This window comes from Bubalus kerabau, chromosome 5 (genome assembly GCF_029407905.1).
Source record: "Bubalus kerabau isolate K-KA32 ecotype Philippines breed swamp buffalo chromosome 5, PCC_UOA_SB_1v2, whole genome shotgun sequence".
NCBI classification, from domain to species: Eukaryota; Metazoa; Chordata; class Mammalia; order Artiodactyla; family Bovidae; genus Bubalus; species Bubalus kerabau.
In genome coordinates, this window is record NC_073628.1 from 51549861 (window position 1) to 51573636 (window position 23776).

Here is a 23776-nt window from a genome sequence, read left to right on the forward strand (position 1 = left end):
TATTGCTTGTAGACTTTTGGATCGCAGCCATTCTGACTGGCATGAAATGGTACCTCATAGTGGTTTTGATTTGCATTTCTCTGATAATGAGTGATGTTGAGCATCTTTTCATGTGTTTGTTAGCCATCTGGATGTCTTCTTTGGAGAAATGTCTATTTAGTTCTTTGGCCCATTTTTTTTTTTTTTTGACCTTTTATTTTTTAATTTATTTTTTTAAATTTTATTTTATTTTTAAACTTTACATAATTGTATTAGTTTTGCCAAACATCAAAATGAATCCACCACAGGTATACATGTGTTCCCCATCCTGAACCCTCCTCCCTCCTCCCTCCTCCCTCCTCCCTCCCCATTCCATCCCTCTGGGTCGTCCCAGTGCACCAGTCCCAAGCATCCAGTATTGTGCATCGAACCTGGACTGGCAACTTGTTTCATACATGATATTTTACATGTTTCAATGCCATTCTCCCAAATCTTTCCACCCTCTCCCTCTCCCACAGAGTCCATAAGACTGTTCCATACATCAGTGTCTCTTTTGCTGTCTCGTACACTGGGTTATTGTTACCATCTTTCTAAATTCCATATATATGGCCCACTTTTTGATTGGGTCATTTTTTTTTCTGGAATTGAGCTGTAGGGATTGCTTGTATATTTTTGAGATTAGTTGTTTGTCAGTTGCTTCATTTGCTATTATTTTCTCCCATTCTGAAGGCTGTCTTTTCACCTTGCTTATAGTTTCCTTTGTTGTGCAGAAGCTTTTAAGTTTAATTAGGTTCCATTTGTTTATTTTTGCTTTTATTTCCAATATTCTGGGAGGTGGGTCATAGAGGATCCTGCTGTGATGTATGTCGGAGAGTGTTTTCCTATGTTCTCCTCTAGGAGTTTTAAGCCAAGTTTTTCACTTTTGTCTTTCACTTTCATTAGAGGTTCTTTAGTTCCTCTTTGCTTTCTGCTGTTAGGGTGGTGTCATCTACATATCTGAGGTTGTTGATATTTCTCCTGACAATCTTGATTCCAGCTTGTGCTTCATCCAGCCCAGCCTTTGACATGATATTCTCTGCATAAATACACAAGGTGACAATATACAGCCTTGATGTACTCCTTTCCCCATTTTGAATCAGTCCATTGATCCGTGTAATGTTCTAACTGTTGCTTCTTGGCCCGCACACAGGTTTCTCAGGAGGCAGGTAAAGTGGTTTGATATTCGCATCTCTTTAAGAATTTTCTTCAGTTTGTTGTGATCCCCACAGTCAAGTCAAAGGCTTTCATGTAGTCAATGAAGCAGAAGTAGATGTTTTTCTGGAATTCCCTTGTTTTCTCTATGAGTTAATTTATGTTGGCAATTTGATCTCTGGTTCCTCTGCCTTTTCTAAGCCCAGCTTGTACATCTAGAAGCTCTCAGTTCACATACTGCTGAAGCCTATCTTGAAGGATTTTGAGCATAATCTTACTAAAATGTGAAATGAGCACAATTGTCTGTTACTGTGAATATTCTTTGGTATTGCTCTTCTTTGGGATTAGAATGAAAACCAGTTTTTTCCAGTCTTTTAGCCATTGCTGAGTTTTCAAATTTGCTGGCATATTGAGTGCAGCACTTTAATTAACAGCATCATCTTTTAGGACTTTAAATAGCTCAGTTAGAATTCCATAACCTCCACTAGTTTCGTTTGCAGTAATGTTTCCTGAGGCCCACTTGACTTCATAGACCAAGATGTCTGGCTCTAGGTGACCACACCATTGTGGTTATCTAAGTCGTTAAGCTCTTTTTGGTATAATTCTTCTGTGTATTCTTGTATACCTTTTCTTAATCTTTTCTTAAAAATTTACTAAGTATCTGACTCTGTGCAGGACACAATATACAGTGCCTTACATAGTTCTTACATCTCTGTGGGGTGGATTCCAGATTTATTGGTAGAAAAACAAGGCAGTGAGAATTTAAGTAACAAGTCTTAAATCCCATAGCAAATAAATTTTAGCTGATATATGTTTGATTTCAAAGCTCTAGCTCTTTCCACTATAATGTGTGATCTCTGTGTTTTAACTGTTTCATTTTCCTTGAAAGGAGCCCTGTATCCAGATGGAACATCTGGAAGGAACAAGGATGATGACATGGTTCCTCCTGGCAAAAACTATACCTACGTCTGGCCAGTGAGAGAAGAATATGCTCCTGCCCCAGCAGATGCAAACTGCCTGACTTGGGTGTACCATTCACATATTGATGCCCCTAAGGACATCTGTTCTGGGCTAATTGGCCCACTGCTGGTGTGCAAAGAAGGTAAGATGTCTTCTCCCCCTTGGTGCCTAGAAACCTCTTCCCAAGTGTGCTGAAAAGTGAATACAGTCTTCAGGTCTTGTCTTGCCCACTCCCCTTGCATCACACAGAGTGTGTCTCTTCTTCCTAACTTTCTGTAAGATTAAAGAAATTCTCCTAACATAGAAGATCCATAGCAGGGACAATAACTCAGACTTCTACCTAAAACCATCATAGCATTCTGAAACCTATATGCAAAAACTACACATGGACACCACACATAGGAAAGTGTAAAATGTACTCAAATAACCAGGGATACTTTGCTTTATTATTTCACCCACATAATCACCTTGCTACTTTGTACCCTATTAATTGATTTAATGTATCTATGTTTTATCAATAAAGTATATTTATTTTAAGGATAGCCAGGTTTCCAAGTCTGTGGTTGTGAGAATTTCTGTTTCATGACTTTTCTATGGTTCTGTCATTTCCATCAAAGCCCTTCACTGCTTTTATGTTGTGGGTTACTCTTGTAGATATAGGTCTTTAAAAATCTTCACATTTATCTGATACTATTGACAGAAAGAAAAGCTCATCTTGGTTTAGTTCACTTTGAACTTTTCCTGCTCCTTTAATGTTCCTGATAGGTATCCTGCACAGCTATTCAGGAACAAGAACTGATGTAGACCGGGAGTTTGTTATAATGTTTACTCTTGTGGATGAGAATCAAAGCTGGTACCTCGATGAAAATATCAGACAATTCTGCACTGATCCTGATTCTGTTGACAAAAAAGATGCTGTTTTCCAGAGAAGTAATAAAATGCATGGTGAGTGTCTCCCATGTTATCAAGTACATACCAACTGTCTTTTGTGTATCTGGCACTACAAGGGATACAAAACACACAGAAATAGCAAACCGAGCTTTCCAAGGTTTATAACTTAGTGATGAGAATAATAAGAAAGTGATGAAACATAATACCAGTCAGAACCTAAAGCAAAGAAAGAGAGCAAAGAAGAAGAAAGGAACAGAGAGGAGTCACAAGAACGGAGAGCAATGAACAAAATGGTAATAAGCACATACTTATCAACAATTAAATGTAAATAGACTACATTCTCAAATCAAAAGACACAGAGGGACTAAATAGATTAAACAGCAACAACAACCAAGCCAAGACCTATCTATTACATTACCTACAAGAGACACACTTTAATTGTAAGGACACATATAGATGGACACCGAATGGATGGAAAAAATTATTCCATGCAAATAGAAACCAAAAGAAAGGTGGAGTAGCTACACTTATATTAGACTTTAAATTGACTTTAAAACAAAGGCTATAATAGGATAAAGGGGTAAATTCAACAAGAATAGATAACATTTAAAATATTCATGCACCCAACAAAGGAGAACTTTTATATATATAAAGCAAATATTAACAGACATAAAGGGCGAAACAGACAGCAATACATAATAGTAAAGTACTTTAATACACTACTTATATCAATGTAGGTGACCAGAAAGAAAATCAATTAAGGAATACTGGTGTTAAACAACATGTTAGATCAGATGGACTTAATAGATATTTATAGAACATTCCATCCAAAAACAATAGGATACTCATCCTTCTCAAGAGCACATGGAACATTTTTCAAGACAGATCATATGTTAGGCCACAGATAAGTCTTAATACACTTAAGAGAACTGAAATCATATCAAGCATCTTTTCTGACCACAATGGGCTAGAAATTAATTATATGAATAAAACTGGAAAATTTGCATACATGTGGAATTAAACAGCATGTTACTGAACAGTCAATAGGTTGAATAAGAACTCTAAAAAGAAATTTTTAAAAAGCTTGAAACAAATGAAAATGGAAATGTAATATATAAAATTTTATGGGATACAGCAAAAAGAATTCTAAGGGGGAAGTTCATATTGATAAATGCCTATCTCAGAAAACAAGAAAAGTTTCAAGTAAACAAGCTAACTTTACACCTCAAGAACTAGAAAAAGAACAAATTGGGCCCAAAATTACTAGAAGAAAGGAAATAAAGAAGATTAGAGCAGAAAGGGCAAAACAAAAATGAAATAGACACTAAAATATTTAATTAGACTCACTAAGAAAAAAGAGAAAGAACTCAAATAAACAAAATCAGAAATGAAAGATGAGAAACACAAAGGATCATAAGAAATTACCATGAACAAATATATGTCAACATGTTGGATAACCTATAAGAAATGCATAAGTTCCTAGAAACATACAGCCCACCAAGACTGAATCATGATGGAATAGACTCTGAACAGACTGATTAATAGTAAGTAGTAATCAGTAATCAAAAACCTTCCAACTAACAAAAGTCCAGGAACAGATGGCTTCTTTAGTTAATTCCATCAAACATTCAAAGAAGAATTAATACCAATTCTTCTCAGAATCTTCCAAAAAACAGAAGAGGGAGAAACTCTTCCAAACATGTTTATGAAGCCAGCATTGTGATGATGCCAAAACCAGACAAGGATGCCATACAAAAATAGAAAAAGTACAGGCTAATATTCCTGATGAACATAGATGTAAAAATTCTCAACAAAATATCAGCAAGCCAGATTCAGCAATACATTAAAAGTTTCATAACCATGATTAAGTGAAATTTATTCCAAGTATGAAAGGATGATTCAGCTTCCACAAATCCATTAAAGTTGTATGCCACAATAATAAAATTAAGCATAAAATATACGATTATCACAATAGACATAGAAAAAGCATCTGACAAAATTCAACATCCATTTAGGATAAAAACCCTTAACAGAGTATAAATGGAACACACCTTAACATAATAAAGACCATATATGACAAGCACACAGCTAAGGTTATACTCAATGGCAAAAGCTGAAAGCTAATCCTGTAAGGTCAGGAACAAGAGAAGGATGCACACTGTTGCCACTTTTATTCAACATGGTGTTGGAAGTCTTAGCCAGAACAGTTAGGCAAGGAAAAGAAATAAAAATCATCCAAATCTGAAACAAAGAAGTAACTGTTTCTATTTGCAGATGACATGATATTACATATAGAAAAGCTAAAGACTCCAGTAAATTAGAGGGATATAAAATCAATACACAAAAATCTGTTGCATTTTTTTACATTAATAATGAATTATCTGAAAGAGAAGTTAAGAAAGCAATCTCATTTACAATTTCATCAAAAGGAATAAAATATCTAGGAATAAATTTAACCAAAGAGGTGAATACCCCATATATTGAAAACTATGATATTAATAAAAAATTTAAGAAGACACAAATAAATGGAAAGATATTTTGTGTCCATGGATTAGATGAATTAATATTGTTAAAATACTCATTGTTAAAATTTTCAAGGCAGTCTATAGATACAGTGCTATCCCTATTTCAAGCCCAATGGTATATCATTTTTACAAAGATAGAAAAAACAGTCTAAAATTTGTATGGAACCACTAAAGACCCTGAATAGCCAAAACAATCTTGAAAAAGAACAAAGCTAGAGGCATCGATATCCTTGATTTTATTACAAAACTATAGTAATTCAAACATCTATTTCTGCTCTATTGACTATGCCAAAGCCTTTGACTGTGTGGATCATAATAAATTGTGGAAAATTCTTAAAGAGATGGGAATACCAGACCACCTGACCTGCCTCTTGAGAAATCTGTATGCAGGTCAGGAAGCAACAGTTAGAACTGGACATGGAACAACAGACTGGTTCCAAATAGGAAAAGGAGTAGGTCGAGGCTGTATATTGTCACCCTGCTTATTTAACTTATATGCAGAGTGCATCATGAGAAACGCTGGGCTGGAGGAAGCACAAGCTGGATTCAAGATTACTGGGAGAAATATCAATAACCTCAGATATGCAGATGACACCACCCTTATGGCAGAAAGCGAAGAACAAAAGAGCCTCTTGATGAAAGTGAAAGAGGAGAGTGAAAAAGTTGGCTTAAAACTCAACATTCAGAAAACTAAGATCATGGCATCCGGTCCCATCACTTCATGGGAAATAGATGGGGAAACAGTGGCTGACTTTATTTTTCTAGGCTCCCAAATCACTGCAGATGGTGACTGCAGCCATGAAATTAAAAGACGCTTACTCCTTGGAAGGAAAGTTATGACCAACCTAGACAGCATATTAAAAACAGAGACATTACTTTGTCAAAAAAGGTCCATCTAGTCAAGGCTATGGTTTTTCCAATGGTCATGTATGGATGTGAGAGTTGGACTATAAAGAAAGCTGAGGGCCGAAGAATTGATGCTTTTGAAGTGTGGTGTTGGAGCAGACTCTTGAGAGTCCCTTGGACTGCAAGGAGATCCAACCAGTCCGTCCTTACAGGAAATCAGTCCTGAATATTCATTGGAAGGACTGATGCTGAAGCTGAATGCAAAGACCTGATGCAAGGAGCTGATGCTAAGAGCTGACTCATTTGAAAAGACCCTGATGTTGGGAAAGATTGAAGGCAGGAGGAGAAGGGGATGACAGAGGGTGAGATGGTTGGATGACATCACCAACTCGATGGACATGGGTTTGGGTGGACTCCGGGAGTTGGTGATGGACAGGAAGGCCTGGCATGCTGCAGTTCATGGGGTTGCAAAGAGTCGAACATGAATGAGGCGACTGAACTGAACTAAACTGATACTAATTCGATATTGGCATAAAAACAGACACAGAGATCAATGGAACAGAATAGGGAGCCATGAAATAAGCCTGTGCAAGTATATATAGGAGGAAAAGGACAGTCTCTTCAATAAATGGTGTTGGGAAAATTGAACAGCCACATGCAAAAGAGTGAAACTGGACCACTATCTTACATATATGCAAAAATTAACTCAAGTTGGATTAAAGACTTGAAAGTAAGATCTGAAAGTATAGAACTCCTATAAGAAAACATAGGTGGTGAGCTGCTTGACATAGGTCTTGGTAGTGATTTTTTGAATCTGACACCAAAGCAAAAGCAATAAAACCAAAAATAAACAAGTAGAACTATTTCAAACTAAAAACTTCTGCACAGCAAAGGAAACCATCAATGAGGAAAAGCAACCAACTGAATGGGAGAAAATATTTGCAAATCATATATCTGATAAGCAAATAATATCCAAAACATATAAAGAACTCATACAATTCAGTAGCAAAAAGCCATACAACCCTATTTTAAAAATGAACAGAATATCTGAATAGATAGTTTTCTAAATAAGAAATACAGATGGCCAATAGGTATGTGTAAAGATGCTCAACATCATTACTTATCAGGGAAATGCAAATCAAAACCACAATGAAAAATCATCTCATACCTGTTAAAATGGCGATTATCAAGAAATAGCTAATGTAAATTGGTGTAACCACTATGAAAATCAGTATAGAGTTACCTGATAAGACTAAAAATAAAAACCTCACATATGATCCAGCAATTCTACTCATGGGTATTTATCTGAAGAAAATGAAAACACTGATTCAAAAGGACATACACTCCCCTCCATGTTCACTGCAGCATTTTTTTTTTTTTAACAATGGCCAATATATGGAAACAGCCTGTGTCCACTCATGGATGAATGGATAAAGAAATTGTGGCATATAATAAAGGAATATTAAGTGGAATATTTAGCCATAAAAAAAGAATGATCTCTCCATTCGCAACAGCATGATGGACTTTTAGGGCATTATGCTAAGTGAAATAAGTCAGACACAGAAGGCAAATGCTGTATTATCTTTTTTATATGTGGAATCTAACAAACAAGCAAACTCCTCAAAACCAAGCTCATAGATTCAGAGATCAAACTGGTGGTTACAACAGGCAGGGGATGGGGATGGGAGAAATGGAAAAAAAAAAAAAATTAACATGCGTCATTCCTTTAAGCTGGCTTAAAATTCAACATTCAGAAAACTAAGATCAAGGCATCTGGTCCCATCACTTCAGGGCAAATAGATGGGGAAACAGTGGAAACAATGTCAGACTTTATTTTTTTGGGCTCCAAAATCACTGCAGATGGTGACTGTAGCCATGAAATTAAAAGACGCTTGCTCCTTGGAAGAAAAGTTTTGACCAACATAGACAGCGTATTAAAAAGAAGAGACATTACTTTGCCAACAAAGGTCCATCTAGTCAAAGCTACGGTTTTTCCAGTAGTCATGTATGGATGTGAGAGTTAGACCATAAAGAAAGCTGACTACCAAAGAGCTGATGCTTTTTAACTGTGGTGTTGGAGAAGACTCTTGAGAGTCCCTGAACTGCAAGGAGATCCAATCAGTCCATCCTAAAGGAGACCAGTCCTGAATATTCGTTGGAAGGACTGATGCTGAAGCTGAAACTCCAATACTCTGCCCACCTAATGTGAAGAGCTGACTCATTTGTAAAGACCCTGATGCTGGGAAAGATTGAGGGAAGGAGTAGAAGGGGACGACAGAGGATGAGATGGTTGATGGCATCACTGACTGGATGGACATGAGTTTGAGTAAGCTCCAGTAGTTGGTGATGGACAGGGAAGCCTGGAGTGGTGCAGGTCATGGGTTTGCAAAGAATTGGGCACAACTGAGTGACTGAACTGAACTGAACTGCCTCATTCCTCCCTTCTAATCATTTCTTTTTCTTCTTGCTGCATGCTTTTGTCACTTAAATAGCTACTATATATCAGCTTTCCCAACGTGAGGTAAGACAGGGTTTCTAGTTACACAGAACAGATCCAGTGGGGATGGTAAATATACAAATAGAGGTGGAAGTAGGAGGTGGCCAAGCTGTCCTGGAATTATAAACAGCACTTTGGTTTACTCCTGATCTCATTGTGTTCACAGAGCAGCTCAGGACTGTGATCCTATTGCTGATCACTTTTACTGAGTGCTTTTCTCTTAAAAAGACTAATGCTTTTCATTCCTTTGGGGACTGCATTTTATCAAAGAAGCCACGTCTTTTTCTGCACAAAAATATTACAACCCAGTGATCTGTGCTAGTTTTTCAGCTGTGCTAGAGTATGTGTTACCATTGTTTCTGGTTCTGCTGGGCTCTGCAGGGGAGTGTCTTTCACCAGTGTTTCTGTTTTTCAGCGCTCAATGGATACCTCTTTGGAAACTTCCCCGAACCTGATATGTGCGTTGGTGAATCAGTGTCCTGGCACCTATTTGGGATGGGGAATGAGATAGACATCCATTCCATCTATTTTTATGGTAACACCTTCATCAGCAGAGGGCATCGGACTGATGTCGTCAACCTGTTCCCCGCCACCTTCCTGACAATAGAAATGATAGTTGAGAATCCTGGAAAGTGGATGATAACCTGCCAAGTCAGTGATCACCTCCAAGGTAAAAAGGATGGAGGCCAGTGTGGAAATGGTTACAATGGTACAATTAAACCACACAGTCAACGGTGTTCATTCAGTGCATGCTATTGGATGGATTCTCGTCTGTGTTATATTTATTACAATTAAATATTAAACATAGGAAAATGTATAATGCCTATTTGGCATCTTATTGACAGATATTTATTAATTAATTACCTCCTTATGAACCAGGTAAGAGGTGATTGAAAAAATTAATAAGACCTTCCTGGAACCTGGAATCTAGTAGTTAAATATAGTTATACATTTACAAAATGAATAAAATTTGAGGCAGAATTATAAATGCTCTTTGAGCTTTGTCACTTTACTGGAACAGTCAGAAAGGCTACCTAATGAGGGGGTCCCTAATCTGAGCCTAGAAATATGGGTAAGAATTTGATAGATGAGGAAGAAGAAAAAGGCTTTCCAAGTAGGGGAAGCAACATGAACTGGGAAAAACACATGGGCAATTATAAATAGAATAAAATTTACAATCAGAAATTGGAATTTACAGATAATCCGGTCCAACAAGAAAGGGATTTCTAGATAATCTGGGCCACCTCCCTATCCAATTCTTGAATTCCCTTTTGGACATCTCTTTAAAAATTTTTTAAAAATTTTATATTGGGGTTTAATTGATTTATGTATGATGTGTTAGTTTCAGGTGTACAGAAAAATGAGTTATACATTTTCAAATATCCATTCTTTTTCAGATTCTTCTCCCATGTAAGTTTCCCATATTACAGAGTACTGAGTATAGTTACCTGTGCTCTACAGTAGGTCCTTGTTGATGATCTATTTTATATAGAGTGGTGTGTATAACCCCAGCCTAGTAATTGTAGCAGCCTGTTTCATCTCTGGGCTGCTCCATGAGAGTTCTTCTTTATATTGAGACACAATCCAATGACAGGTGCAAAATCCTTTGAAAGGTGAAGGATAAGCATTTGTTGACTTCAATACCTGTTGAATGATTCGGTCTAGGTTCCTTGGGACCACATGGAATAAATCTACTTAGCTGGCCTTAGGTTCATGTCAGAGGAGTGATGAAGCAGAAGTTTTAGAGAGGCAGTTTGGGCCTCAGGGGAGCAGTTTTGAATGGCAAGGCTAAGGAAAGTCTGGAAGGTAATGCATGCATACATGCTGAGTCCCTTCAGTTGTGTCGACTCTTGGCAACTCTATGGACTACAATCCATCAGGTTCCTCTGTCCGTGGGATTCTCCAGGCAAGAATACTGGAGTGGGTTGCCATGCCCTCCTCCAGGGGATCTTCCCAACCCAGGGACTGAACTCAGTATATTACTTCTCCTGCATTGGCAGGCAGATTCTTGACCATTAACACTACCTGGGAAGCCCCTGGAAGATAATAGTGAGTCCTTTTAGATCATTAGACACAAGTGATTTAGGAAGATTTAGGAAGCTAAATATGTCTTTATGCAGAGAAGACTCAATGGAGAGATTCTGGCTACTGGATGCCAGTTAAGAAACATTGGCAACATTAAAGTTATGATATATTAAAGGTTTGGCCTAAGAAGAGAAAAAGAAAATGTTATCAGTTGGATAAACATGGAGTACATAATGTATGATTCAATTTGGATCCTAACTCCACACAGTCACCACAAGGACAGCTATGCAGCACTTCAGGGCTGCTTTCATAACACATTTTTATTCCCCTCAACCTTAAAGCAAACCTCACATTTGTCCACTGGGTTATTCCAGGTAAATTCAATTCAGCAAATGTTGAGTTGCTCAGTTAATATGTATCAGACACTCTCCTGAAAAGACAAAGATGAACATGACAGTTACTATTCTCCACCCGCACTCCAGACTTTATTGAGGTATAATTGACAAATAGGAATTGTATATAAATTTCTTGATGTTTTGATATAAGGTATAAACTTTTTAAACTACACACAAGCTAATTAATATATCCATTACCTCACATAGTTAAACTTTGTGAAGTTGGTGATGTTGAGAACACTTGAGATCTCAAAGAATACAAAGTTTCATTTATGCAAGACAAATGGTCCTCGAGATCTAATGGTGACTGCTATCAAAAATACTGTGCTGTATACTTGAAATTCCCTAAAAGGGTAGATTGTAGGTGTTCTCCACAGAAGATCCTTAAATTTGAGAAGAAATTAGTTTTAAAATCAAGGCATTAGCAGCCATTTGAAATTAGATTCTTAAATTTGGCCAGTAGTTGTAGACATAAGCTGGAATACATTACTGAAATACAACATTTACTGAATTGTCCATACTCTCAGGAAAAATGTTTAAAATTGGAAGATATGTATAATTCAATTTTTAAATTAAAAGTCACCTCTAGAGATAATGGTGTCACATTTTGATGAATATCTTCCCTATTTTCTAGACCTTTCTATATAAATGTATAGTCTTTCCAAACTTTACCAGTTTGATAACTGACAACAGTATCACTTGATTACTATTAAGGTTTAACTTTTTTTTTGTTTGTTCTTGGGCCAATAGTATTTCTTTTGTGAATAACCTATAAATGTTTTGCTCATTTTCTATTGAAATATTTACTTTTTTCTTTTTTATTTATCAAAGGTATTTACATATTAATCTTTTGTCATATGTGTTAAAACACTCCTCTTCCCACTGTTTATTTTTACTTTTAATTTTGTTTATGGTCCTACTTTCTGTACAAAAGTTTTAAATGTTCATGAAGTCAAATAAATCAGTCTGTTCTTCCTCTCTGATTGCTTTTGGAGCATTTATACATTGGCTCTTGGTTTTCCTCTGTTTTATAGCTGGCATGCTGGGGCAATACAATGTTGGTAACTGCAAAAGTGGTATTTCTCACCCCAAGATGAAGGGTCAACAGAGGCGCTACTTTATAGCAGCTGAAAAAATTCTTTGGGATTATGGTCCTCAAGGCTATGACAAATTCAGTGGTCTTCCCCTAAATGCCTCTGGCAGGTAAGCTGTCTTTGCTGATGTTTCTAAGCCTCTCATAAGAAAGGCATCTGTTAGACTTTTTGCTGCGATCTCATTTGTGTTCCAGGTACTGTTCTTATGAGTACATACTGCATAGATGGCATAATAGCATCATTTAAGAAGCTCTGAGTCCCATAATGTATATCCTGCTGAGAATTGTATATACAATTGTATATACTGCAGATAAATGCAGAGTATCTCAGAGCTATGGTTTCTCCAGTAGTCATGTATGGATGTGAGAGTTGGACTATAAAGAAAGCTGACCACTGAAGAATTGATGCTTTTGAACTGTGGTGTTGGAGAAGACTCTTGAGAGTCCCTTGGACTGCAAGGAGTTCTAAACAGTCAATCCTAGAAGAAATCAATCCTGAATATTCATTGGAAGGACTGATGCTGAAGCTGAAACTCCAATATTTTGGCCACCTGATATGAAAAGCTGAATCATTGGAAAAGACCCTGATGTTGGGAAAGGTTAAAGGCAGGAGGAGAAGGAGACAACAGAGGATGAGATGGTTAGATGGCATCACTGACTCAATGGACTTGAGTTTGGGTAAACTCCGGGAGTTGGTGATGGACAGGGTGGCCTGTCGTGCTGCTGTCCATGGGGTCACAAAGAGTTGAACATGACTGAGTGACTGAACTGAACTGAACTATTTATTGCTTTATGATTTTCTGGCCAAATCAAAGCACTAGATTCATCTATTCATCCATCAAACACTTCAGGAGCATCTACTATGAGCAAGCTGCAGCATTAAGTGCCGTGAGAATTACTAAGCTGACAGAGAACAGACTAAGGTCTTACACATATTAAGCAGACAGTTTTGAAAGGGAATAAGTCAGGACTCTCAGTGGAGATGAAATAGCCAAAGAAGGTTACTCTTTTTGGTTCAAGGACAGCCTGATATAAGTGAAGCCCCTTCTGCTCAGACTTCATATTCTTCCCTGTCCAGTACAATGCCACTTTCCCGCTTCAAAATCTAACTCTGCTGTAACTTCTTAAGTAAAGTCTCCCTGACACCTGAGTAATTTTCTCTGGGCTTCCATAGCATGTAATATTTTTCAAATTGAATCTAACAATTTATTAAGTGGATGAAGACCCCTGTAAGCTTTTATTGTAGGATCATATGCAAATATGTCTAGGGAAGCATTACAAAATATACAGTACGATATCAACAAGTATTGCTCTTACCCTGTAATCCTTTTCATGTTTGAGGGAATGTTTAAAAAATTGTCTTTGTGATGAATAAGATTCCTTTTGTTTCTTTCATTATAAATTTCATTCATTCTTCCACCAAAATGACAACCTTTAACCTTGCCTGAAGAATTTGTGTGGACCACCTATGAAAAACTCTTTGATATCAACATTCCCTATTTACTAGTATTTTCCCATACACAGAACAGTGAAAATTAACATTGAAATTATGTCTTAGAAGCCTTCCAAAATTAGAAAGCACCTTATAAAATATGAAATATTAAGCTATATTCAATGGATATTTAATGTAATATGTGAAAACACAATGTACTAAGTGACATGAGAGATGCAGGAAGGTCTAAGATAATGTTCCCGATCTCAGGTACAGAAAGAAGCTGAATATACAGGAGAAGAGAAGTGACTTTGCAAGTTACAAATAAGATTAAGATGAGCTGTCCAGACAGTAAGTTGTCTGGGCATTTAGAGAGAGCTAAGATAGCCAGAAATACGTCACAAAGGAAGTGAAACTTAAGTAGGTCTTATGAATGATAGAATTTATGTAAGTGAATTGCAAAGACAGGGAAATTTTAGATGCAGGGGTTAATGCAAAGCATCTGCCATAAATAAAGCAGAGTGATTAGATCAGAGTGAATGACATGTGAGGGATTTGCATGGGGCATGAGCACTTACACAGAGCAGTGGAGAGAGGCCTGGAGCAAACCAGATATCCTTTGCAGAGGTCCTCCAAGTCTGTTTGAACTTTACTTGATTGGCAACTGGAAGCAACTGAAGATTTTGGAGCAGATAAAATGACAATGAAAATGACTATTTTAAAGGTTTTGGAATATCAGTGCATATGCTTAGAAAAAAACTCAAGGGAGCCAATGTAAGATAGAGGATGCTGCATGGATAGATAGGAGGTTCATACTATGGTCTAAACCCAAGGCGAGAAGCACACACATGTAGAGTGGGTTGTGGGAAGAAAGGAAAGGAAAAGATGAAATAAAGGTGAAGAAAAGGAAGGGTGCAAAATAAAAGGTTACAAAGTTAGGATGAACAAGATAAGAGGAAGAGGCAGAAAAAGAAGACACAGCTGGCATGTCTGCAAGAGTGGTGGTACCATTGACAGAAGCAGAGGAGGGATAGTACTAGTTGGAAGTTACATTATTGTATTTCACAAGTTTGAAATTTGGTATTTTGTATATATAGTTTATATGGTAACTCCACTGATTAAACTACTTGATTAACTAGATACTCCATTCCTTAATCATGCCAGATATCAGAGCTTACTATTTGCAAAGACTATTCATATTGACATCAGCAAGAGATAGAGGGATGCTCATTCTGCAAAGAAAACAGTTAGCTCTTTGTTACTTTGTAGGACACCATCTGGGACTCCAGTATTGGTAAGTAAGGAGTTTACGTATGCCTCCTTCGGTTGCTGGACCTCTGGGGAGGAAAGTACAATGGCTAAGAGAGAAATGAACTTGAGCACCAAACAGCTTCTGAAGAATTTTAAGGCTGGTCGACTATTCCTGGGAACTTGGCTGAAGACTGTGCTATCTTTTCTGGGAAGATGGGTGGATGAATGGGCTAGAGACAATACAATAAAGCTTCATAATTAAGGCACTTAATTATGGATGTGCAAAGGTATATTCCCAGTCAACTCCCTTCTTTTCCCACAGTGACTCTGAGCTCTACTTCACACAAGGCAACAACAGAATAGGAGGGAAATACTGGAAGGCTCGGTACACAGAGTATGTTGATGCAACTTTTACTCGAAGAAAGCGATTCTCTGAGGCAGAAGCCCACCTTGGAATTCTGGGTACAGTGAAATCACCTGTCACATTGGGAACGAGGGAGATGTTTCAGTGGGGCATGTAATCTAACAGGGAATGACTCTTCTGCTCCCATTCACTTCTCTATCTCTTTTCATCTCTTCTCCCTCCTTCTCTCAACATTTCTCAGGTCCCGTCATCAAGGCAGAGGTAGGTGACACTCTATTAGTGACATTTGCCAACAAAGCTGACAAGGTCTACAGTATTTTGCCCCATGGTGTGATCTATGACAAAGCTTCTGATGCAGCCCCAAATGTAGATGGTAAGTCCTAGTCTGTGGCTTGGGAGGATACTGGGCCCTTTACTTGCCAGTCCTGTGAGCTTGAGCAGATATTTTAACTTTCTGAACCTTACACTTCTCCTCTATCAAGTGCAGGGAATTATGCTCACCTCACAGGGCTTTGGGAAGGGATAGATGGGCTTCCTTGGTGGCTCAGACAGTAAAGAATCTGCCTGCAATGCAGGAGACCTGGGTTCAATCCCTGGGTCAGGAAGATCCCCTGGGGAAGAGAATGGCTATCCACTCCAGTATTCTTTTGTGGAGAATTCCATAGATAGAGGAGCCTGAGGGGCTACATACAGTCCATAGGATCACAAAGAGTCGGACACAACTGAGAGACTATCACTTCACTTCAGACAGAATTCAGGACAGGATCTGGTGCACAGTAGATATTTAGGAAACGTTAATGCCATTCCTTTACTCTCAGTAACATAATAAATCTCAAAGTGGGCTACTTTCACAGCCTCACCCACTTCTCTAAGATGGAGAGTTTTCTGCTGTAGTTGCATGGGATTCTCTGGGTAAGGCTAAGGGGAAAATCTGATTTCCAACGTTTTATTGAAATGAAACTCTTACACATGGGCTTTGCTTTGTCTCTATGGGCAAATATTTATTTAAAACTTTTGTGGGCTTACCATCATATATGTATCCCCCAATCACAGAGTATGTAGCACAGGCTGTCTACATGTAAGAAAAGCAGCTTCTACCCATTGGCTACAGGAACTATCCTTCCATTCATGATACTGTTCTTGGGAAATCCTGGCTGTGTGGGATGCCTTTCTCATCGCTATAGCAGATACCATGACTCCTGAGATACTTCTTTATTCCCAAGTATGAGGCTGGTCCCAGTCCAGAGCAGGCTTTGAGGTGCTGGCGAGGGACAGAGAAGGAAAGGGTGGAGGCAGTATTCCCCATTCTCTAGTCTCCCCCACCCTGCACCCCCTGCCCGCTGCAGCAATGTCTCCTGTGCCCACATTCTCTTCCTTGGTCAAAATGCTCATGATGAATTTTGCAGAAAGAACCCTAATGACAGCTGAAATGTCTACATTTCTATTGTTTATCTCAGAAAACTTTCTGCATACCTGTTTGCAAGCCCTGGACAAACAAAATGCAGGAAGTCTCTGGCCTCAGTCTAGTTGAAGAGATTCAATGTGTTCATTTGACAATACAATGTGAGGGTCAAGTACAAAGTCTTTGGAATCAGCCCTAGGTTTAATCCCAGATCTGCCATTTACCAGCTTTGTTACCTTGTGCCTTTGCTTACCTCCGCTAACTTGTAGTTATTTGGGTTATTTCCTAGTTTAACCTTCTAGATTTAAAACTCTTTAAAGGTAGGTCTCTTGTTTAACTTCTTGGGGTATCCTCTAAGGGCCCAAATATAATAAATTCCACATCATAGAAGGTATTAAATGATATTTTATGGATTTACATTTATATATAAATGGGCAATTATCAGTCTTTAAGATAATTTAAAGACAATTATCACTCTTTTAATATTTGCTAAACTTGAGATTTGAGTAAGAAGTAGTATCTATGAAGATATTAAATATAAACTGTGAAGAAGATAGTCCTTTGATATAAGCATCTATCTCATAAAACAGCAGATGATGGCACTGACCTCTCTGATAGGATACAGTGGAAACACCTGTCCTTCCATGAAGCACATCATCAGACAGAGACGCACCCTGAGCTGGAAGACCCAGTCTGACAAGTTTCTCATTCCTGGCTATTGCTTTGAGTAGCTGTTTTACTTGTCTCCACAGGATTTCTGAAGCCAGGGGCACATGTTAAGCCAGGTGAGATCTTCACATACAGATGGATGGTGCCTGAAAGTGTCAGCCCAACAGCTGATGACCCACCCTGTCTGACTTATCTTTACTTCTCAGCCGTTGAACCAATCAAGGACACGAGCTCTGGCCTTGTAGGGCCTTTGCTAGTCTGTAAAAGGGGCATTCTCAATGCTGATGCGACACAGGTAGGCCTCAAAGGTCTCTGGGCTCACAGGGTGGTATGTGAGAGAGATCAGGAATGTGGCTAGAGAGTAAATAGTAATCATCCATTACAAAAAGATGAATTTTTTCCTCAGTGCTCTTGAAATCGACTTCTACATGAGGATTTTATTTTATTTTTCATAAATTTAAGATGCAAATTTTAATTTAAGGTAATTTTAGTGTAAATTTAAGATCTGAAATGTACTGATGCCTATGCAGAAAGCCAGGATCTCTGCTTGTTTGGCTGGAATTTGGTGACTCTCTTTCCCTGGGCATTGCTTTGATTCTAGAATCTCCAGAGACCTATATAGAATATAAATTGGGATATTTTGGGGGGCAGGGGGAAAATTTTCTCAAGGGCTTCCCAGGTGGTGCTAGTGGTAAAGAATCTGCCCGCTAATGCAGGTAGACTATAAGAGTTGCAGGTTAGATTCCTGAGTCAGGAAGACCCCCCGGAGGAGGGCATGGTAACCCACTCCACTATTCTTGCCTGCAAAATCCTATAGACAGAGAAGCCTGACAGGCTGCAGTCCATATGGCTGCACAGAGTCAGACAAGACTGATGCAACTTAGCGTGCATGCAATTTTCTCAAATTTGTCTACACATTAGACTTACCTGCCCACCCCCTACCTTTAAAAAAAAAAACCTGGGGCCCTTTTAAACATCCTTTATTCAGGTGTTTCAGACCAATTATGTCAGAATCTCTGCTGCTGCTGCTGCTGCTGCTAAGTCGCGTCAGTCGTGTCTGACTCTGTGCGACCCCATAGACAGCAGCCCACCACACTCCCCCGTCCCTGGGATTCTCCAGTCAAGAACACTGGAGTGGGTTGCCATTTCCTTCTCCAATGCATGAAAGTGAAAAGTGAAAGTGAAGTCTCTCAGCCATGTCCGACTCTTAGCGACCCCATGGACTGCAGCCCACCAGGCCCCTCCGTCCATGGGATTTTCCAGGCAAGAGTACTGGAGTGGGGTGCCATTGCCTTCTCCGGTCAGAATCTCTAGGTGATTCCAATGTGCAACCAAGTTTGAGAATCACTATAGCTCACCACTATAATCCAGGAGTTAATCACTATGACCAAAGAAACAAGAAAACAAGTAGATATTTTCTTGCAAGTCCCAACTTAGAGGCTTTTATTAAGCCACACTGATTAGTGTGGCAAAGCATAGCATTTCAAGCTATATCTACATAATATTAAACACACTTATGGAAAGAGGGAAAATCAGCTACTTAATCATTTTGAATTACTTTACTAATCAGAAGTAGCAGGCTATTTGTTTAAATGGTATATTTTATATTCGGCATTAATCCTAGTTCTGTAGAAGAGAAGAACCATTAGGATGTATATATAGATAGAAAATTATGATAAGGAGCAGGCTCACATGACTATGGAGGACGACAAGTTTCAAGATATGCAGGGTAAGTCACAGAAAGAGACTCAGGAGACCCAAAAGTCCAGCAGTCTTGAAAGGAAGAGCCTGTGTTTGAGTTTGAGTTCAAAGGCAAGCAAAAGCTGATGTTCCAGTTCAAAGGCAAGAAGAATCCCCTTTTACTTGTGAGAGGGTCAGATTTTTTGTTGTTCTGTTAAGGCCTTCAAATGATTGGATGAGGCTCACCCACACTAGGGAGGGTGATCTTTTTCACTTAGTCGCTGAATCAAATCCAAGCACACCATCAATGGAAATAGCTAGAAAAAAGTTTGACCAAATATGTGGGCACCCAAACAAGTTGACACAAAATTAATTACAACACAGGGTCCTATACCTACCTTCTAACCTCCTCCTGGGCTAATTTCCCCTTTCATAGACCCAGTTACCTTACAGATGACTCTCAGATGATGAGGCTCTCCAACCGAATTCCTCTCAGTGGTTCCTTCTAATCCTGTGTACAAACACAACCACAGTTAATAGCAGTTAACACCAGGTACTTAGTATTTGCTAGAGGGTGCACCAAGTGCTTTGCCTATAGTATCAAATTTAACCCTCCAAAAATATGAAGTAGGGACAACTCATACCCTCATTTTGCAAATGAGGGAATTAGGACTTAGAGAAGACAAGTCATTTGTCTCAGTTGTCATAACATGTAATCAGAATGGCACTAGAACCTGATATCTTTCCAAATATATTTGATCCCTTATTCCCCCTCCAGTTTTAATATTTTATTTTCAAAAATCTTAAGCCTACATTGTTTCTTTCCATAGCCCATGATCTAAAACACCATGTGATAAAAGCAGTAAGTGTATATAAGGTATAGTAAGAATGTAAAGCAAAGAATAACCTTACCTTCAATGAGAAGTTAAGAAAGCATCACAGAGCTGGGACAGCTAAGCTCCCCTTGAAGTTGGATTAGGGTGGCAGACCATCAAAGTTGAGGGAGAACGCGTATAAGGGACAGAGGCCTGCTGAACACAGCAAGTTCAGATTGCTGCAAGGATCTTGGGCTTGCTTTGGTTCAGGTGTCAGGAGGGAAGAGCCAAGAGATGAGGCTGAAAAGGTAGGCAGGGACCTATCACTGTGAATTACATTGTATTGTCCAGATTGAGAAGGAGAGAGATATGATCAGGTGGCACTGGTGAGGGTCCCTCTGGAGTAGATGACAGGATGAAGGGTAGATTGGGAGGGAGTCCGTTAGAGGTGGAAAGGTGGTTGAGAGACAGAAAACACAGTTACCTCTCTGGTTCAGCTTTAAAGAAAAGTAGATTTTGACAATTCAGTATGCTGTGTGGTCAGTAATATTCAAATAGATGGTTTAGGAATATCCACATGGGAATTATTCATTATCAACTCAAATTAATATAATTTAGCAAAGCCATAAATTACATGTATTCATTATCTCACTCAAAGACATGTATTAAGTGCCTAGTTTTACAGGCATTTTTGTTGGAGCTGGGAATACAGAGAGACACCCAAAACTTCCAAAACTACTCTATCAAAGCCTACATTACAATGAGACAACAGTCAAAATTTTAAGTGCATACAGGAAATATTTTAGGTGGAGATAAGCGCTATGAAGAAGAGTAGAGTGTGGAAAAGTGAGTGAGTTTGCAGGCAGAAAGGAAGATGAGGGACTTTTAGCTAGGGTGGGGCGAGGGTGCTCCGGGGAGGTGATATTGGTGCAGGGAATGGAACAGAATAAGGGAGGGAGCCAGGCAAGACCTAGGAGAACCTTCTAGACAATGGGAACAGCATGTGAAAAGGTCTTGAGGCAGGAATGAATTAGGTGTGTTCAAAAAAGAACAAAAGACCAGGGTGGCTGGAGTGAGCTAGGGGGTGAATACAAGGAGATGAGGTCAGAGAGGCCAAGGCCAGGACACGGAGTACAGAGTGACGAAAATAACATGGTGATGACCAGCCTGAGAACAGGAGTACCGCAGATTAGGAAAGCTTGTGAACAGGGACTTACTTCCTCTGAGGAGGTCACATGGGGAAGGAAAGGATGTAATGAGGAAGATGAATATATAGGGTGTAGAATGAATTTATCAGAATCTTGATTTACAAAATGATCCAGTAAATCTATGGCTGATGTTGATCCTAATTTACTTTCTGTTACTTTGTGTTAACTTTCAAAGTGAAGTAGAGCTAAGAAGTCCCCCAAGCTATACTTTAATACATTCATTTCTTTCTTCTCTGTAGAAAGGAATAGACAAGGAATTTTACCTACTAATCACAGTCTTTGATGAGAATCTGAGCAGGTATCTTGATGAAAATATTCAGAAGTTTACCTGGCATCCCTTCAGCGTTGACAAGGAGGACAAAGAGTTTGTGAAGTCCAACCGAATGCACGGTATGAAAAAGCTTTTCCTCTTGTAAAGTCAAGTCATAATCACATTTGAAGTGAAAATATTTGGAATGCTTTAGTTATCTTAAGCTTGGTTTCTTGGGTATTGTCCTTGGTCATGACTAAAATATTTTGTGGCTTCAGCCTCACAAGGTATGGTGAAACTTCTCCATCTTAAGAGATACGAAGCTTAATACTTCTAAAGCACTTCATCAGCTTTAGATAAAATAATACAAAATTTGAACTAGCACAGGTCACAGTACATAATAAATGTAGGGAATTACTGTTTCATATGTATATATCTATCTGTGTGTGTATATACAGACATATATATATATATTTTTTTTTTCATCCAAGAGCAACAGAATACACATTCTTTTCAAGTGCAAACAGAACATTCTCCAGGATAGATTATATGCTAAGCAACTAAACAAGCCCCTGTAAATTTAAGAAAATTGAAAACGCATCAAGCACCTTTTTTGAAAACAATACTATATAAGACTGGAAATTAACTTTGAGGGAAAAAACTACAAAAAAAACACAACAGGTGAAGGCTGAACAATATACTACTACACAACCAATACATCACTGAAGAAATCAAAGAGGAAATAAAAAAATACCTAGAGATAAATGAAAATGAAAACATGACAATCCAAAACTTATGTGATAGCAAAAACAGTTCTACAACAGAATTTGAAAGCTTACTTCAGGAAAAAAGAAAAATTTCAAATAAAAACCTAACTTTACACCTAAAAGAGCTAGAGAAAGAGCAAATAAAACCTAATGTTAGTGAAAGATAAGAAGTCATAAGGATAAGAGCAGAAATAAGGGAATAGAGACAAAAATAGAAAGGATCAATGAAATTAAAAGCTGGTTCTTTGCAAAGTTAAATAAAACTGATAAACCAGACTCATCAAGAAAAAAATGGAAGGACCCAGATCAATAAAATCAGAAATGAAAAAGGAGAGATTACAACGGACACCACAGAAATATAAAGGATCATAAAAGACCAGTAAAAGCATCTATTTGCCAATAAAATGGACAACCTGGAAAAAATGGACAAATCTTTAGAAATGTACAATCTATTAAGACTGAATCAGGAAGAAATAGAAAATACGAATAGACCATGTATCAGTAAAGAAATTGAGTCAGTAATTTAAAAACTCCCAGCAAACAAAAATCCAGTCTTCACCATATGGTAGAATTGGAATTCTACCAAATATTTAGAGAAGAGTTAACACCTACATTTTAAAACTATTCCAAATAATTGCCGAGGAAAGAATGCTTCCAAACTCATTCTATGAGTCCACCATCACCCTGATACCAAAACCAGACAAAAGTATCACACAAAAAAAGGAAAATTATAGGCCAATATCACTGGTGATCATAGATTCAAAAATCCTCAACAAAATATTAGCCAACTGAATCTAATAATACATTTAAAGGATAATGCACTATGATCAAGTAGAATTTATCTCAGGGATGCAAAGATTTTTTAATACCCACAAAACAATCAATGTGATATACCACATTAACAAACTGAAGAGTAAAAACAGTATGGTCCTCTCAATAGATGCAGAAAAAGCTTTTGACTAAATTCACCACCCATTTTTGATAAAAAATTCTCCAGAAAATGGGCATAGAGGGAACATACCTTAATATAATAAAAGTCATGTGACAAATCCACAGCTAACATTATACTCAATGGTGAAAAGCTGAAAGCATGTCCTCTAAGATTAGGAACAAGACAAGGATACCCACTCTTGCCAATTTTATTCAACATAATAATAGAAGTCTAAGTCACAGTAATCCAAAGAAAAGGAAATAAGTCATCCAAATTGGAAAGAAAAAGTAAAACTATTACTGTTTTCAGGTGGCATACAATACATAGAAAATCCTAACGAAGTCACCAGAAAACTACTAAGGCTCATCAATGAATTTAGTAAAGTTGCAGAATACAAAATTAATATACAGAAATCTGTTGCATTTATACACACTAACAATGCATTATAAGAAAACAAAATCAAGAAAAAATCTCACTTACCATCTCATCAAAAAGAATAAAATACCTAGGAATAAATCTATCTTGAGAGGCAAAGGACTTGTACTCACAAAACTATATGACATTGATGAAAGAAATTGAAGATGGAAAAGACAAAAACAGATGGC

The 23776-nt window shown here is 38.0% G+C and overlaps 1 protein-coding gene across 1 annotated transcript in view; it reads left to right on the plus strand.

Annotated features, from left to right (window-relative positions):
- HEPHL1 (hephaestin like 1) overlaps window positions 1–23776 on the plus strand; it is a 112533-nt gene that overhangs the window by 35809 nt on the left and 52948 nt on the right. The window contains exons 3-10 of the mRNA XM_055581661.1: window positions 2060–2272; window positions 2896–3075; window positions 9305–9559; window positions 12344–12512; window positions 15408–15547; window positions 15691–15822; window positions 17604–17815; window positions 21463–21613. Coding sequence (XP_055437636.1) covers window positions 2060–2272; window positions 2896–3075; window positions 9305–9559; window positions 12344–12512; window positions 15408–15547; window positions 15691–15822; window positions 17604–17815; window positions 21463–21613 — 1452 coding nt within the window. The remainder of the gene's footprint in view (window positions 1–2059; window positions 2273–2895; window positions 3076–9304; window positions 9560–12343; window positions 12513–15407; window positions 15548–15690; window positions 15823–17603; window positions 17816–21462; window positions 21614–23776) is intronic.